We start from the raw sequence: 18,826 nt of genomic DNA on the forward strand, positions 1-18,826 counted from the left end.
TGGTTTGGAAAAAAAAATGTGTACAAATATTAATATATTGGCATTCGAAAGTTTAAGAAACACATACTTTCGAAAAAAAAATCCAATATAGGCAAATACGTATTATAAAGAAATCTGTTTTTTCACAATATCACAGACCCGTGATGTTCTGGTGTCTTTAATAGAAATGTTAGTTATGTGACATATTTGTTCGCTGAATTTAAAAACGCGTATTGAAGTTTCGTGAAAAACGTATTTCTGAAAAAATCTAATACCATTTTAATTCCTATCCACCAGGAAGTGCCACATACCTCGTTACCATTTTTCCTAGCCTCCAAGATTGAAGTAGGGTGTTGTGATGGCATGTGTATAACATGTATACTATATATCATGAAAGTATGTATGTAAATATTGTATATTATATACCATGTATGTATATGAATGTATGTATAAAATTACGTAGAACCATGTAGGAAGTTCCCGTGCAAAGTAATGCTGTAGGGATCAGATTTTCCCTAGCCTTGTAAGAGAGCACACGTTCGCTCTTATTATTTTTCGTGTTGTCGGTGTTGATATATATATATATATATATATATATATATATATATATATATATATATATATATATATATATATATATATATATATATATATATATTCACATTTTCTGTTCTTTAATTTTAGTCACCCACAACAAGGGTAGTGATGAGTGGAAGAAAAAATGAAAATAGTTTCAGTCAGAATTCCATCGAAATCTAACCAGAATAAAACTGCGTAAAATATAAAACCTGAAACAATACGCACCCAAAAGAATAAAGTCAGGTATAAACGAACATGAAATTTTGAAATGCTCAGCCAATATTGCATCACAGAAAAATACGCGCAGAATCAAACAAAATAATAATGACAACAATAAGAACTCAATATTTATGAACATCCAACCAAATATTGAATGGTGAAAATGCACATGCGCAGTTCCTCATGGAGAACGCACATGCGCACGCATACATTATCTCCCTGCTTTGGAAGAGGGAAGGTCTTACGGGATTTCGGCGCGGAAGGGTGGAAGTACGGTGGAGGAGAGACGAGTAAGGAGTGAGTATATAATTTTAGAAATTTAATAGTGTCATATACATCTGCAGCGGCTATGCCTCGAGCGACGCCTGAAGGCAAATTACTACTTAGCGTGTTTGCATGTAGACCTATGTAATACATTCCCGAAATAAAACCAGTGTTTTGCACTTAACCACACTAATTTCCCATCTCCATGTAATCCCAGACATCCCTTCCACACCTTCCACTCCTCCTGTTCCTACTGGGTCCACTTCGTCCACTTCCAGTGTCATCCCACCGAGTCCCATACCACCCACAGCTGATGCCAATGACCTTGGCCACCCTATCACCTCTTCCCCTCCTACTTCCGCTCTTCCATACACAACTTGTGCAGGCAGGACCGTTAGGTTCCACGATACCTCAGATTTTTACTACTACTAAATACTTTCTTCTCCGACACTCCGCTCTTGCGGGGGTAGTATAAAAGGTCACTCCAGGGTCACCAGTGTGATTAAGTGCAAACACTGGTTTTATTTCGGGAGTTTATTACATAGGTATACACGCAAGCACGCTAAGTAGTAATCTGCCTCCAAGCGTCGCTCGAGGCCTAGCCGGGGTATGGGCACGCTACTTTGAACTACTTTCCTGGTACTCTGTGCCAGGTGGAATTAACGGGTTTCGTAAGTTTTAGGTACATTGCTATTCTGTAGGAGTAGAGAAAATATCCTGGTCCTGTCGATCAGTGATCCCTCAGCCTTTTTATCGCCGCGGACCGTTCAACGTTTGACAATTTCACCGCGACCCGGGGATGAGCGTTGTAGTTCACTCCGACTAGTAAACTTAGTGTTCATGTTATTCCATACCTTGAATAAAAGTAGATATCTGTCACCGCGATTCGCGTGACAAGTAACATTATTGTCGTTTGTGATCACTATGATATATGGTTGATTTCTTGTAATTTGGTTTTAATTGGGATAGCTCAGCGCTTAAGCTGAATATGGGTAGTAACATTCCGTAGACTCATTCACTCCGTCAGTACCGCTCAGCGCATGGCGGATTGTGCGTTCTCTGAGCACTTTTTTAGTTTAGATTGTAGATTGTTTTAAACAAACAATCTTAATTTAATCTAATTGTTTATTTAAATACAGATACACCAGAGAAACGAATATAAAGTGCATGAACATTAGAACGCTAAATCAATGAGAACCGAGCTTGTTTCTCTGCAACGAGACGGTTCCATCTGGGGGTAATAGGTCATAATGACACCCGAAGTGTGTTGCTCATGTCCAGTTTACTCCGTTGTTTTGTTTTGGTTGCTGTCACTGCAGAAAACCTCGCTTCACACAGATAGGATGTCGGAAATGGCAATAGGGTTTTAAGCGGTGTGGTGGCGACCTCAGGATATCCCGACATGACTTTAATCCGGAACACCGGCAGAGTTGTTGTCTCGAGCGTAGTTTTAAGGCAGCCGCTATTTGCAATCTCCAGCAGTTGATCTTGCACAGACATGCTAGATTCACCTGGTTTGCTGACAAATAGGTCGCGTATCCATTCCTTACCAGTTCTTGGGTCTTTTGTGGTTGGGAAGTAGTGTGCGGGGTGGCCAATGAAAACATATCAACAATGCAAAACATTGTATTAGTCACAATGTGAGAAAGCCCTACAGAAACAAGCGTGCGGTCGCTTCGTAAACAGAATCAAGACGGGCTCCGACGCCACGCCAAGCTCAGGCTTGGCGGGAAAAACATACACGCTTAATATGAACACTTGGTTCTCACAATAATACATTAAATATACAATAATAAATTAACAATATCATAAATGCGTATGTGCAAAACACAAGGAATATATGTCACCATTACAGTAGCGCTCGAACTCTTTTAAAAGCAAGGATAGATGATTATGCACCAACTTCGAGAATGAAGGTTCAGGCCCAGTCTCGCCCAAAATCCCCGAATGTTTGAAACATGTCCAAAATTCCTCTGTTCAGGCGCCGTCCCCACAACTCTAATTTGGCTTTAAATGCAGCTACTTTGTCTGCCAACTTGAAAACAGTTGTCATTTTTCCCTGAAGAGACAGATTGAGTTCATTGAGCAGACTGAATATGTCACACAGGTAAGCCAGTTTTGCGACCCATACCGTGTCACTGAAATCTGCTGCCAGCAGTGACTTCTTTTTTGAGAGAAATCTTTGCAATGACCCTCGTAATTCAAACACTCAGGTTAGCGATTTTCCTCGGGATAACAATCTTATTTCTGTGTACAAGAGAATGCGTCTGTGCTCAAACAGGAGCGAGTTGTGGGCATGTGCTTTGATGTGGTTAATGACTTTAACGACATCATTCAAAACGCTGTTAAATTCCGGTGACATTTTTCGGCTTGCCAGCATTTCCCTGTGAATAATACAATGCGTAGATTCACACTCGGGTGCAACCTCCTTAAACCGGACAGTCGTCCGGTCATGGCAGCTGCTCCATCTGTGCATATGCCGACACAAAAGAACCATTTTAGTTGTCCTGATATATAACCATCCAGTGATTTGAACAGTTCTGCTCCTGTGGTGTTGGTTGGCAAAGGAAGTGCACATAACAAATCCTCATGCACATGCTCCTGATAAAGATATCGCACATAAACAAGTAGTATTGCATTGTCGATATCTGTAGATTCGTCAATTTGGAGTGCGTACCACTGTGATGTATTAATCCTCTCCAACAATTGTGTCTCAATGTCTTCGGCTATTTCCTCAATGCGCCTAGTCACAGTGCTAGCCGACAAAGGCACATGTGCTATCTTTTTAACAGCAGCCTCTCCTAGAAGTTCACGGCAAATGTCTTTAGTGGAGGGCAAGATCAATTCTTCACCGACAGTGATTGGCTTTTTAGTCTTAGCAATACGGTTAGCCACCAAATATGATGTTCTCAGTGCATTCTCCTTTATTGATGTGGTGGCCCTCAGAAAACTCTTCTGCCCTTTGTGTTCCATTTTTTTTTTTTTTTTCAAAATACTCCAGGGGCTTGTCTTTTAATTCAGGGTGCTTGGTGTTCAAGTGGCGAAGCAGTTTTGAAGGTTTCATTGTCTCATTGGAGAGCCGGTCACCGCAAACTATGCAGAGCGGGGTCTGGTGTGTGGAAATCGTGTGTCGCAATAAATCCATATTTCAAGTAGGACTCATTGTATTGTCTGTTAAAAGCTTCATGTTTCTTTGATGGGCCTTTTCCTCTTCGCAAGGGAACTTTTTAACGACGTCTATTTCGTATTCATTTTTACTAATTTGTGGGTTAAATATCAGCGCTCAAGTGACCGACATGTAACCTGGAAAATAAAAGGAAAAAAGAAAATCGTTAGACTCAGAAAATAAAATGGAAATAGATGTTTCTTATGCGGCCCGGTACCATTTTATCCACGGACCAGTACCTGTCCGCGGCCCGGGATTTGGTGACCAATGCTGTAAATTATAATTGGCAATTCATCACTTTTGTAAGAGTCATATTTCTGCAATTCATGTTTGTATTATCCTTTTGTCTTCCTTGTGATTGATGTACACAAGGAATTTGTAAAATAACTTCTGACTGTCGATTCTACTTTGGGTGTTGCTCCAAGAAGAGCAAGCTAGATCTTAAGGTGGTGGTACTTCGTTTGAGTAGAAACGGCTTCGGTTGCTATATTCTAGACTTTCGTAAGAACATCTCAACAATTTTGTGTCTAACACTCGTATACGGTTAACTTCTCTTAGTTCGTCCTCCATCTCCATACTATATTGTGCACGAGTAATTTGACATTTGGAAATTTGAAGGAGAAAAAAAAAAAAAAAAAAAAAAAAAAAAATATATATATATATATATATATATATATATATATATATATATATATATATCGTAACCGAAGTCATTTCTACTCAAACGAAGTAGTAAAAGTAAGCAGGACGCTAGCAAGAAATGTCTAGTGTTCAGCCACCTTTAGTGTTATTAACTTTCACATTGCGCAGACCAGGGTTGGTGACCATGGTATGGACATTCGGGGAGAAAGAGTAATTACTATACTCAGCTTTAGGAGGATGTAGCGTGCTAAAAGGAGGGGCCAAGGGGGCGGTGCTCGTGGCCATCCACGTGAGGAAGGTAGTTCAATTAGATCATCTGAAGGAAAAGAACTTCATGAATTTGGATGATTTATATTCATATCGAATGAAGTAGTTATGCCTCATCTTTGTTCACATGTTCAAAATATCCTCCTTTCTCGTAGTATTTCTCAAGACTATGAGGCCTTATACATGAATCTCTGGGGAATATGGTAATTAAAGTTGGTCCAGGGCGTCACCAGACCTCTGCACGGCACTATTAGGACATCCAGAATGGGGAAAGACTTACCAAAATTGTGCATGGACATTAATCGCACCCCTCCTTTCCTTGTACGTATTTGCCTAACCTAAGAACTTCTACTTCTTGTTTGTATATTGGCATTAAGATCCATAATTGCACTATTTTCCCATTTCTCTCTCTCTCTATATATATATATATTTTGTAATTATCTCTCTTTCATTTTTAGAATGTTCCTCCACCCTCCTATAATAACAATATATCTATTTCATCTACCACCTTGCTTACCAGCGTTTCCCCGTTCCTAAATACTTTTATCTACTTTTTCTATACTTTCCCGTACTCTAATTTTTTTTATTCCATAACTACTTTTTAAATTTACATCCTTCCTCACCCTAGTTACGCGCGCACGCGCGCGCACACACACACACACACACACACACACACACACACACACACACACACACACACACACACACACACACACACACATTATATATATATATATATATATATATATATATATATATATATATATATATAAATATATAAATATGTATATGGAAAAAGAGAGTCACGGGTCTCGTTCCGAGTTTATTCCTGACAGGTTTCGCTTGTAGATTCTTCTTCCACGTTTTTCAACTTGTCACAATGTCTCAACACACACAACCACACACACACACACACACACACACACACACACACACACACACACACACACACACACACATATATATATATATATATATATATATATATATATATATATATATATATGAGTGAAAATCTGGAGGCTGGGCTCCATGTTGAAGAGGAGAAACATAAACACCAGATTCAAAGTGGGAGGTTTACTACCCGACGTTTCAGCCCTAGTCCTTGGAGCGTCCTCAGGGGTGTGATGGAGATACAGTGATCAAAGATACAATATATTGGCCGCTACCTGATCTGGGAGGTGTAGCCAGCGTAGCTGGAGATGCCCAAGGTCACCTTAACCGTTTCATGTGAGTAACAAATACGTGTGACATAACAAAGACAACTGTTCACAATCGTCCTCCCTGTGTTTTAGAGAAAGTGAAATAGGATGACTATGATAGTTTGAGGGTAGAATTAACCCAAACAAATGGACAAAAAATTTATGTAGGTGTAATATGTAGGCCAAAAACATTATCATTAGCAGACGAAAAACTGTTGTCTCAAGAAATCTCTAGTTTGTGCAACCGGGAACTTATTGATAATGGGTGATTTCAATTTTACTGACATTAATTGGATGACCCTTGAACATGGCCATATACATTAGGTAGTCGCTTGATAGATTTTCTCGGTGACAATTACTTAGCTCAGCATGTAAAAGAGCCCACAAGACATGGAAATTTACTCGATCTATTGATCACTAACCGCGAAAGCATGATAACCGATGTAGAAGTTGGTGAAACTATTGCTAGTGATCACAACTTAGATTCAAACTGCTAAATAATTTTAGAATAGATACTTGTGTATCTAAGGTACCCGATTTTAGTGAATCTCAGTTCATAAAACTACGTCAGGAGCTTCAGCTTACATATTTGGAGGTAAAATTAAGCGAGACACCTGTAGATTAGATGTGGGAAATATTTCAAAATACGCTAATCAAAACGATTCATAATTACATCCCGTTTAAGGACAGACGCCCCACCCTCCTGCAACTCAGGCTTGCCCAAAATGGTTTGACAAAGAAATTGAAAAAAATATTGCTAAAAAGAGACAGGCTTATGAGAAATGCAAGAGCTCGGGTGCACCTAATGACTATCAAAGTTATGTAATAACGCAAAGAGGCTTAAAAAAGACAGTAAAAAACGACAATACGAAATGAATATCGCTGATAAATCCAAAGAGAATCCCAAAGAATTCTATAGTTACATTAGAGACAAAAAGGTTATTAGGAATCACATTGGCCCACTATTATCTGCTGACGGTCAACTTGAATATTCAAATGAAGGAATGTGTAATATTTTAAACGACTACATTAGCTCAGTATTCGTAAACGAAACACCTCAAAATGAACTCAAAACTGAAACCTGTGAAAAGTCTTGGGTGAATTTACTACGGTAAATGTAACAAAAGAAAAATTTAAAGGTGCGTAGAAAAACTCAAATTTAATAAAACACCAGGGCCTGACGGTTGGCATTCAAGAATCTTAAATGAAATGATAAATGAGATTGTTGTTCCATTAGAAATTATTTTCAAGAAATCCATCATATCCGGAGATGTCCCAAGAGAATGGAAGATATCTAACATTACTCCTATATTCAAAAAAGGTGACAAAAAGAAACAAAAAAACTACAGGCCTATAAGCCTGACTTTAGTCATAGGAAAAATAATGGAAACTGTCATCAGAGATGCTATCGAACATCATTTAGAAAGTAACAGATAAATGATATTCAGCATGGATTCAGACGGAAACGTTCTTGCGTGACTCACTCGAATTCTACAACACAGTCATCTCAAATTATGACAAAAGAAACAATATAGATTTAGTATATCTAGACTTTGCAAACGCTTTTGATACCGTCCCCCATGAAAGACTACTCACTAAATTAGCTTCACACGGAATAAGTGGTAGCCTATTAGGTTGGACTAGCAATTGGTTGAACGATCGAAAACAGAGAGTTGTTTTAAATGGCAAAACTTTTAGATGGAAAAATGTCACGAGTGGAGTTCCGTTCTTGGGTCACTTCTATTCATAGTATATATATAAATGATATAGACCACGGACTGAAATCTATTGTCTGCAAATTTGCTGATGATACAAAACTGTGCGGAATGGCAAATGATCACTTAAACCAATTAGATATTCAAGACCATTCAGATAAACCACAGCAATTGTCTGAAAAGTGACTAATGAAATTTAACACAAGTAAATGCAAGGTTATGCACATAGATAAAAATAACAGTAAGTACGATTACTATTTGGAAATTCGTTAACAAAAGTGGATAGTGAAAAGAATCTCGGGGTAATTATCAGTAACGATCTCAAATCATCTAAGCAGTGTATTTCAGCCTTTGAGAAAGCAAATAAGATTCTAGGATTATTTGCGCGATCTTTTGACTTCACAGTCTACATCTCATTTGGAATATGCTGTTTCCGTATGGTCACCGAATCTCATTAAAGACATTGACAGATTGGAAAAAGTACAACGGCGAGCCACAAAACTCATTTCAAATATCAGAAATGAATCATACGAAAATCGACTAAAACATATGAATTTGTTTTCCTTAAAAAAGCGTAGACTCAGAGGTGACTTGATAAAGGTCTTTAATACTCTAACAGGAATTTACATCAAAAGTGATTTTTTTTATACGGAATGAGAATTCGACAAGAAATAATGGTTTCAAACTGTCAGGGAATAGATTTAATTTGGAAGTGGGTAGAAACAACTTTGCCAACCGTGTAGTGAATAAATGGAATAAACTTCCTGCAGAGGCAGTGCAATGTAGTTCAGTTCGAAGCTTTAAGATTTGTTTAAATAAACATCTAAGCAAGATACTGTAATGCCTGCCATTTATTTTATGTAATTTGTTTATTTGTTTCTTATTACTTGTCTATTTATTATTTGCTTGATTACCATTTATTATTATTAATCCGTCTATTATTATTTGCTATTTACCTGTTTGTTTATTACTTAACTTTACCTATTTATTTATTTATTTTATTTATTATCATTTATATAATTATAATCTTTATCCTTTTACTCATCATTATTATATATTTTTTTCGCATCCGACCTAATTATGGACCTAAAGGTCTCCTGTTGGCATGCTCCTCCTTTGTAATCCTTAAAACCCAAACTCACAATGGCATTAAATTGCTACAACACAAACACACGCGCGCGCACGCACACACACACACACACACACACACACACACACACACACACACACACACACACACACACACACACACACACACACACACACACACACACACACACACACACACACCTGATTTTAAGAAAGAATTGGATGCAGAAAGATACAACTGCGGGTCACTACGAGCATAGCTCTTCTCCCGCAAAATAAAACTAGGTACAACTAGGTAAATACACACACACACACACACACACACACGTGTGTGTGTGTGTGTGTGTGTGTGTGTGTGTGTGTGTGTGTGTGTGTGTGTGTGTGTGTGTGTGTGTGTGTGCACCAGAAAAAAATCTGATAATAAACTTGATGAAATATATGAAACTTATGTTGAAATAGAAAAAAATGTGATTTGAGGACAAAAGAAAACCTAAAGAAATAGCAAGGTTGAAATAGTAAAGATATGGACATCTTAAGCGAAAAACTTAGGTATGATAGGTTATAATAAATTGACTATTAACTAACATATATTGAAGACGGTCAAATTGTGTAAATATCGCACTTATAGGAAAATATTTCACTAAAGACACAAACAAAATATTTATCCATAATAATATAATCTCAAAATTAGACTACTGTATCTCTATATAGTATATTAAAGACTCCTAAAAGATATATCAAGAAGACTACAGATTATACAAAATCATGCCGCTAGACGTATTAAAAAGTTTTAGTGATATGATACTGGGATATCCAGTCAGAGTGTGAACTGAGCATACAGCTATTCAGAACCTATTTAAGCATAAGAAACTTAGGGGCAGACTAGCTTGATGGTGTGCAGTACTTTCGTGCTATGAAGTTAAGTTTGAATATATTTCGGGTAGAAAGAGATAACCTTAATGTTTGCCAAGGCAGGAGAAACTCATTATCAAGATATACCTCCTCACATAAAAAAAGAATCGTTAAATGTATTTGAAATATCTAATCCACTGGAACACTCAACCGATATATGCAATCTATAGTTAGTTAGTTAGTTAGTTAGTTAGTTAGTTTATTCAACAAAATAAAATACAATTTAGACATACATATATACAATTTTTTTTACAAAAATTAGACTATTTGAAAAAAAAAAAGCGTTTCAGTAAAATGGCAAGAGATAGAATAATTAAAAATTATGCTCCCATCTGACTTACAAGACACCTCACAACTAAACACTTTGAGAAAATAGTGAAAAATTTATATATGGGAAAGGTGAAGAGGTGAGTAGCTGCGGCCGAAGCCGTTACGTTTGCCTTATGCGCTTGGGCTGTTCGTGTAGGTAACGGTCACTATTGGGAATCGGAGAGGAGTGCGGGATTCGTACCCACAGCTAATCGAACGCGAGACCAGCACGCTTTCGAGAGGAGCTATGACTAAGTAATGAATATTGTAAATGGTGATCATAAACTGTGAAATATGATGGTGAATAAATATTTAGTATCAAGACATATATTTTTTTGCCATGACCCCTACACATTACTTCGATAGGTTCGTGACTCACTTCCCATTCATCAGCAAAACATATCTGGTAATCATTATAACACATTCCCCTGTCTCCATATATCTGCTTGCCTGTCTATGTATGTTTTTATGTGCGTATGTATGCATGTACGTATGTAAAGGGACATTTACACGGTGAAACGGTTTGTCAAACAAGATTTGTCAAAAGAGTGTTTGAAGTGATGTTTGATCATGTGAATAGGGTATTTTGGTTGTCAAACACGTTTGACAAACATGTTTGACAACCAAATACCTCGTTCACACGGTCGAACATCACTTCGAACACATGTTTAACAAACCGGGGTTGACAAACCGTTTGACCATGTAATTGGCCCTTAAGCTTGTATGGATCTCTCTCACACACACTAAAGGGGGTTCTACACGGTTGAAACATGTTGGCCAACACGTTTGACAACATGATGTTTGAGAGTATGTTTGAACATGTGATAGCGGTAAACATGTTGGACCAATGTGTTGGACGGATGTTTGATCTGGCCCGACTTTTGTGGGTGGAGCTTGCATAAACGTCTGAACACGCATCAGTCTCCAACCGTCATACATACTCAAATCTCGCGGAGGCAGCGGCTTCTTCAGTGAAAGACTTTCCGATTATTTCCAAAATGAATGATACGTATGCAAGGGAAATTATGGTAGATTTCATTGACATATATAGGAAGCATATAGCATTGTGGAAGGTGAAATCGAAAGAATACTCTAACAGGAATTTAAGAAATAAAGGTATATATGAATTGCGTGGAAAGCTAAAAGAACTTGACACTCAGTGCACGCGGGATGATGTGATAAAAAAAAAAAAAAAAATCAACTGTCTTCGTAGTTCCCTAAGAAGGCATGGCAAGTTTCTGGTATAATCCTAGATAAGGTGCAAGTTGCGATGAGAGCTGAAAAACTCAAGTCTTGCAGAGATCTGTCCGTTGCTAAAAAACGCAATGTTGCACTCAGCCATTCATGAGGGCTAATGGACTTTCTCATAACGGTGTCTTTACAATTAATGAATGGAGTGACCAAATTCAAAAGTTCTTAACATGTTGATTCGTCCATGCGCATATAATTCTGCCAATAATCTGGGTGTAATTTCAGCTCCTTCATTAAGTTGGTATGAGAAATGTGGTCCCTTTTCAGTAACCAGTCCTTTGGCCACTTTGAACGCTTCCTTTTCTTTTCGTTGAAGGCAATCACTACCCCAATAGCCATCACCTCGTCTTGAGTAAGGGACATGTTGCCCCCTTCTCTTGCCACCGACTGAGGTTGTCTGTCTGTTTGGTCTGAACGTGTTACAACTCTTCAAACATGTTGTGTTGGAGGTTTGATGAGCGAGTTGGCCAACACGTTTGATTGTGTAAAACCCCCATAACATCTTCAAACATATTGTGTTGGAGGTTTGATGAGCGAGTTGGCCAACACGTTTGATTGTGTTAAACCCCCTTAAGCCATAAGAACATTTCACAAAAGTATATAAAAACACGCATCGTACACTCAAAGCTAAATGTTAAAGATCATACAAAAGTGCACATCACGGGTACAACTCCACATGTATCTGACAGAAATAGTTTTACAAGAACCAGATTATAATAAGCGAACACCAAATGACAAAAGATGAGTGGCTCAGAGAGTGTTATGTTTTTAAAGCAATGTTGGCGATGAGCACATTCAAAAGTGGCGCGCTTTGCCGAAGAGCGTCTGCTATCGTGGCGGGCCCGACCGTCGAGGGTTGGAAGGGCAACCCAGAATGTTGCTATTGATTACGAAGTAAGCAGCGAGCGAAGCAGCATCACACCAAACTTCCTCCCAGTGTAGCTGTATCCACACCTGCATACACGCACCAACGCACGATGGTAAGATATTTCTTAGATGTAATGCAGTCCGGTCCAGCTTGATTGTTGTGTTCTTTGCATTCAAAATCGTCAAGCGGCGTTTGGTGTTATTTGCCGTTGAAGAGGAACATGAATCGCTATACATATCTTGATTTGGAAAACACGGATAGGGAGAAGTGCATCACTACAGAGATAATGAGATAGAACGTTGTTCCATCTCACATTTTTTCATTCATTTTTTTCAATCACGAAGTCTGTCAAGAGAAGAACACGAAAGAGTGAAGAAGTGTTTGTTATTTGTTATCAAAGTTAGCATCTGAGTGAGGTTACATATTCTTCAACCAAAAGAAAAACGTGCAATAAGTAGGTTCACATATACTGAGAAAGGGGTTGAGTGATTAGTGTATGGTATGACATTGGAAGAACCCAAACAAGCTTGCCCGAAGACCAGTCGAGTGTGTTTCGTTATGTTTGTAAGCGTGAGATGCCTTCGATTAACTTACTTAATTAAGCATACTTAAGCATATTACGCAGACCAGTCGAGGAGACGACTCTTCGCTGCGCTCACAGGGTAAACAACTATAGCTTGTGGCTCTGGCGGAGTGGCTGACGGGTCAAATCTAAGTTTGAAGTCTCTCCAGTGGCAGTCCAAGCGGTTTTTAAAAGAGCTAACAGTCCCTGCCTCGACAACCTCAGACGGTAGTCCGTTCCATATCCTGGCTACTCGATGGTAAAAGCTATTATGATGAGCACCATACATCCCATCATTAGGACGATGTCGGAATAGTTGTTTACTATGTAGTCGACTTGGTCTGACAGTGGGCCTGAAGGAAGCTGGGAGGATTTCCCTCTGGTATATATTAAAGTGCTTCCACATCTCGATCATGTCCCCACGTAATCGGCTGTATTTGAGTGTTGGCAGGTCGAGATGCTTCAGTCGATCAGAATATTTCATCTCTCCAAAACCATCTACCAAACTAGTTGCTGTGTTGGACTTGTTCGATTTTTGTTTCAAGGCTCCTATACCTTAGGTGACCATGCAGATTGTGCATATTCCTGGTGGGTTGTATACATTTGTGCATCGTTGTGGTTGGTAGAATGTGGTAAATTATATATACAAGGATCTCACGACCACGTTTTGAGTGACTTAGATTGAATAGAGCTCAGAGTCAATTTAGAAAAAATAAACTTTGGGTAGTGCGATCGAAAGATTCTTGATTTTTACTTCGGTTTCCTGCGAAGTGGGAAGTAGAAATTGTTATTCTTTGAAGAATACATGTAATATCCCTTCGACATCACTCTTTTTACATGGATATATAACAATAGTGGAATATATAAGACTGAAAGTGGAGCAAGTAGACGAGCATTAATGGGAATTTTTTAATGCTTTAACGTTTCGACCCGCAGGGTGTTGATCAAAATATTACAACTCGAAGTACAACGGACATTATATATACAGTATACACTGTCGGATCACCCCAAGAGACGCCTGGGAGACCTTATTACCTGACTGATTATTTGCGTGTTTATTTTCTTATATTATCAATGGACTTGTAGAATATATGCAGTGGAATGAAATAAGACTCCAACGTCAAACCAACTCTAGAAAGAAAACCACAAATAGCTAGGATATTAACGCTGTTTATTTACAGTATAACCTTTGATTGACTGGGTATTCTCTAAGCAGAGCAAGATTGCCTGGTTGCAGGCAGAAAAAAACAACGACAACTCATAAACAGCCTATGGATATAGAGAGGTTAGGGGCATGAGCTTCGTGAAATTTGTTTTGGCCAAAGGCGACTATGCATTTCGAATTAAGAGATGCCCCTTGGACAGCGTGACTTTAATTTCGGTGTCTGCCTTGATACCTCGTTCTTGCTTAATCCAGACGATTCAGATCACTTTAATGACAGGCCCTGGGTGACTACGTGAAGGTGTCAGATATGAGATTTTTTTTAATAATTCTTGAACGTTTGGAGGAAAAAACAGTTACGACATTGCATATGTAAGTACTGTAGAGTACAACTAAATTGTAGGTATATTTCGATAGAGAAACTGCTAATAGCTTCCACCGAGGCATGCATGCATACATACATACATACATATATATGTATATATATATATATATATATATATATGTGTGTGTGTGTGTGTGTGTATGTATTAGAAACATGAGCTTCCCAAGCACTACAGTGTAATTCACATTGTATTCTCCCCGAAGATGTGAATTACACGAAAGTGCTTGGGAATTTGGTGCTTCTTTATCCTTATTGGAGACCAGCATATTAGAGGATCACGAGCCAATTTTGTGATTTATCTGTACGCACACACATGTGTATGTATATATATATATATATATATATATATATATATAGATATATATATATATATATAGATATATATATCACGAAAACACCACTCTCGGAGTGAAAGAAAAGTGAAATGTTTATATATATATAATATATATACATATGTGTGTGTATTGGCAGCCAACTGCAGTCTTCACCAAGAGGGTACACTTATTATACAAAATATTTAGAATAAATGCACCTCATCTAATACCAGAGTGGGTTGTAGGTAACTCAGGTGGCTGCTGTGATAGACTAGGTGACCTGGGTTAAAGGGATATGTGTGGAGTCAGGAGGGAGACAATTGTTGACAAGAAATCTCGCCGCCAACTGTTATGCCTGGAGACCAGTGTCCTTTTGAAATAATAAGATTAGGTTGCTCTTCGATCAGAGCGGATTCAACGAAAGATGCTTCTTTAGCGTGCGGGCTACCGCGGTAGATTAGTTTTGGTTAGATTAAGATATGATAAGTTAGGTTAGTTTAATTTATGTTTGGTTGGGTTAGGTTGGGTTAAGTTAGGTTAAAAGTGCATGTAGATCGCACGCTAAAGTAGTAATAACTGCCGACATCGTATCTAAAGGACCGTTTGTGTTCAACCAACTTTGTATTCAAATCTATCCATAGTTGACCTACGTAAACAAATTCACAATGTTGGCATGGTAAACTGCTGGATTGTTGCCCCGTTCTTGATATTTGGTGAACGTTTACTACTTGCTTGTACACGGTGTTCGGACAGTTATACATAAGTCTGAGATGTTCCTTAATGAGGAAATTGGAGGAAAATTAGATGACATCGGTGAATGGGATTTGAGTGATGTTCGTTTGAACGGGGATGCCTAGGACAAACCAAGGTCTAAGAATATAAGGTCTAACCACTTCCGACCGAATTTCGAGGGAGTTGGCGCAGCGGGCCCGTGAACGTCACCTGGCTGTTCAAAGTGGGGTTAGCGGGTCCTATAGCTGTCAGTTGAAGCTGGTCCGTCGTTCGAAAATGACGTCGCCTTCGCTCGCACAGCTCCACGCAATTAGTTATATTCTGACAAATATTATATATAAATATATATAAAATATTATAGTTCCTGTCTATATATATGAATATATATGATATATAATATATATATATAATATATAAAATATTATAGTTCCTGTCTTCCTTGGCGTTTCACAGTTTTCTTCAGTGTATCACAAAGAGAAAATGGACTCAGCCAAATGACGTCAGAAGCTGCGCAGAAGAATGTAAACGGTCTGACCTGTATATTTAGACCTTGGGACAAACCACCCGCACGCGCGGGTTAGGTGTTCGCGCGAAGGGAAGAGAAGTCTGCAGGAAAATGAAAAGACAGTCGTGTATAAAAGGAAGTTATTGTTACCGAGTGCTTTTTAGGGATATTAGATTTTTTGTGTCGTGGCTCAGGAAGCATGGGGAGGAGACCCGGAATTCGAGCCCTGTTTCACTATTGGTGTTGAGTGTTAGGGGTGTGTGGAATTAAAATTTATACACTGAGAGCTTTTTCCAAGAACCAGACCGTGAGAAGCAACTTCTTTAGTTGGGATTTATTAAAATAAATTTCCTGGGCTAAAGGCTGGGGGACTTTGAATCCTTAAAAATCTCCGGAAGAGACTACTCAACGATTATTTTGACGCTGTGTGAGTGATGGCTGAATAAAATGAAGGTAGCTGATTGAGTGTATGGGGTTCCTGAATACCGTAAAAATATGCAACCACGAATTATTTTTATCAAATGTAAAAAAAAAAAAAAAAGATAATGACTTTCTTCCCATTCTATCTGAAATTTGATGTAAGGAGCCATTGAAAATCTCAAATGCCTCCCCCCCCTATCCCCCCACCCGAACTATTTCGGCTCACGCTGAAAAGAACCGTCAGTAACTGTCAACGATATTCATATGCACATGTGTACACACACACACACACACACACACACACACACACACACACACACACACACACACACACACACACACACACACACACACGCACAAGAGTTTTGGTTCGTTTACAGTTGAAAACGCGCCCGTCAGTGATGACAAATTATGCAAGACTCGTTCATTCAGTCTCGATTAATTTCTACCACATTTTTATTTATCTATTTATCTTATTAGATGATTTATTCAGTAATTTTTCAGTTTCTCTTTAGTATTCATTTATGCACTTATTTGTACTTATATTTTATTATTATTACTATCGTTATTATTATTGTTATTATTATCATTATTATTAGTGTTATTATTATTATTATTATTATTATTATTATTATTATTATCATTATCACTATTATTGTTATTATTATTATTATTGTTTTTGTTTTTATTATACATACATATATATACCAAAGGCTTTTTCCCCCTTTCATGTGAGGTAGCCAAAAACAAAAGCATAGAAACCACTCCCACCCATTCCATCCCCTACATACTCCACCCCCCTCTACCCTCTTCCCTCCCTCTTATCTTGGCACCTCCTGGATGATGGTTCATCCCTGTATCTTGCCCATTGCCCTGGGTCAGAAGCAGTGTCACAAGACACAGCACATCAACAGCAAGGCCGCTTCATTAATTCGGCGACACCACCTCTCCGTCCCCTCGCGCAGAAAAGGAGAAGACGGGGAGAAATCCCTTCGGGCTGCGTCAGTTTATTTCTCATACATACTCCCTTACCCCCCCCCCATCCCCCACCCACTCTCCCTCGTGCATCACAGCATCATCCATACACAACCCTTCTCCATTCACCCATATCTTCTGTCCTCTCCCGGTTGGAAAACTCCTAGACCCTCTTATGCCTTTACTTTTTTTATTATTAGGAATATCCCCTTTTGGGGCCACAGGGAGCAGGATTCCTATGCCCGTCCCGTTTTCTGTCGCCTCGTACTACTCAAGTGGAAAGACTTGGTGGCAGCATTTTCCCCTCACCACAGGGTAGGCGAAAAAAGGAAATGAATATTCAGAGAAATGATACAGGGCAGTAACAAGGGGTTGGGGGACAGCATAACGGAGGGACAGTCACAGTATGATAAAAGTGTCATCTTTTCTCTATGAGCAAAGTCTTCCTCTATCACAGACAAAATTATGTGTGTCTCTAGTCCGTAGGGGCGCCCCATATAGACCCTAAAGTATGAACTGCATGCTACTTTGCCTCAAGAACATGCAGCCAATACCCAAGACCGGGATTTTTATTATAATTATCATTGTTACTATCATCATATTATTGTTATTTTTATCATTGTTATTATTATTATTATTATTATTATTATTATTATTATTACTATTGTTATTATTATTATCATTATTGTTATCATTATCATTATTTTCATCATTATTATTATTATTTTGATATTGATATCATTATCATTATTATTATTATTATTATTATTATTGTTGTTGTTGTTACTCTTGTTATTATTGTTGTTACTATTGTCATTGTTGTTATTGTTATTATTGTTATGACGATGATCATCATCACCACTACCATCACTATCATCACACCCACCATCATTACCACCACCATCACCACCACCATCATCACCACCACCATCATCACTACCACCATCACCATCATCACCACCACCATCACCACCATCATCATCACCACCACCACCATTGTTGTTATTATTATTATTGTTATGATGATGATGATCATCATCACCACTATCATCACACCCACCATCATCACCACCACCATCAGCACCACCATCATCACTACCACCATCACCACCATCATCACCACCATCACCATCATCACCACCACCATCATCACCACCATGACCACCATCATCATCACCACCATCATCATCACCACCATCATCATCACCACCACCATCATCACCACCACCACCATCATCACCACCATCATCACCATCATCACCACCACCATCACCACCATCATCACCACCACCACCATCATCACCACCAC

The 18,826-nt window shown here is 38.5% G+C and overlaps 2 protein-coding genes across 2 annotated transcripts in view; one reads left to right on the forward strand and one right to left on the reverse strand.

Annotated features, from left to right (window-relative positions):
- Positions 1 to 2,959: 2,959 nt before the first annotated feature.
- LOC143041566 (zinc finger MYM-type protein 6-like) lies at positions 2,960 to 4,014 on the reverse strand. Its single transcript, XM_076213579.1, has 2 exons — positions 3,439 to 4,014; positions 2,960 to 3,100 (listed from the first exon to the last, which is right to left on the reverse strand). Exons 1-2 carry the CDS (start codon positions 4,012 to 4,014, stop codon positions 2,960 to 2,962), a joined length of 717 nt encoding a protein of 238 aa, XP_076069694.1.
- Positions 4,015 to 12,452: 8,438 nt separating this feature from the next.
- Positions 12,453 to 18,826, forward strand: part of LOC143041483 (uncharacterized) — a 61,511-nt gene continuing 55,137 nt past the window's right edge. Inside the window, exon 1 of the mRNA XM_076213398.1 lies at positions 12,453 to 12,574. Within this exon, the coding sequence (XP_076069513.1) occupies positions 12,572 to 12,574 (3 nt within the window). The 5' untranslated portion in view covers positions 12,453 to 12,571. The remainder of the gene's footprint in view (positions 12,575 to 18,826) is intronic.

This window comes from Oratosquilla oratoria, chromosome 31, assembly GCF_046742065.1.
Source record: "Oratosquilla oratoria isolate Oo_2021 chromosome 31, ASM4674206v1, whole genome shotgun sequence".
Lineage (NCBI taxonomy): Eukaryota > Metazoa > Arthropoda > Malacostraca > Stomatopoda > Squillidae > Oratosquilla > Oratosquilla oratoria.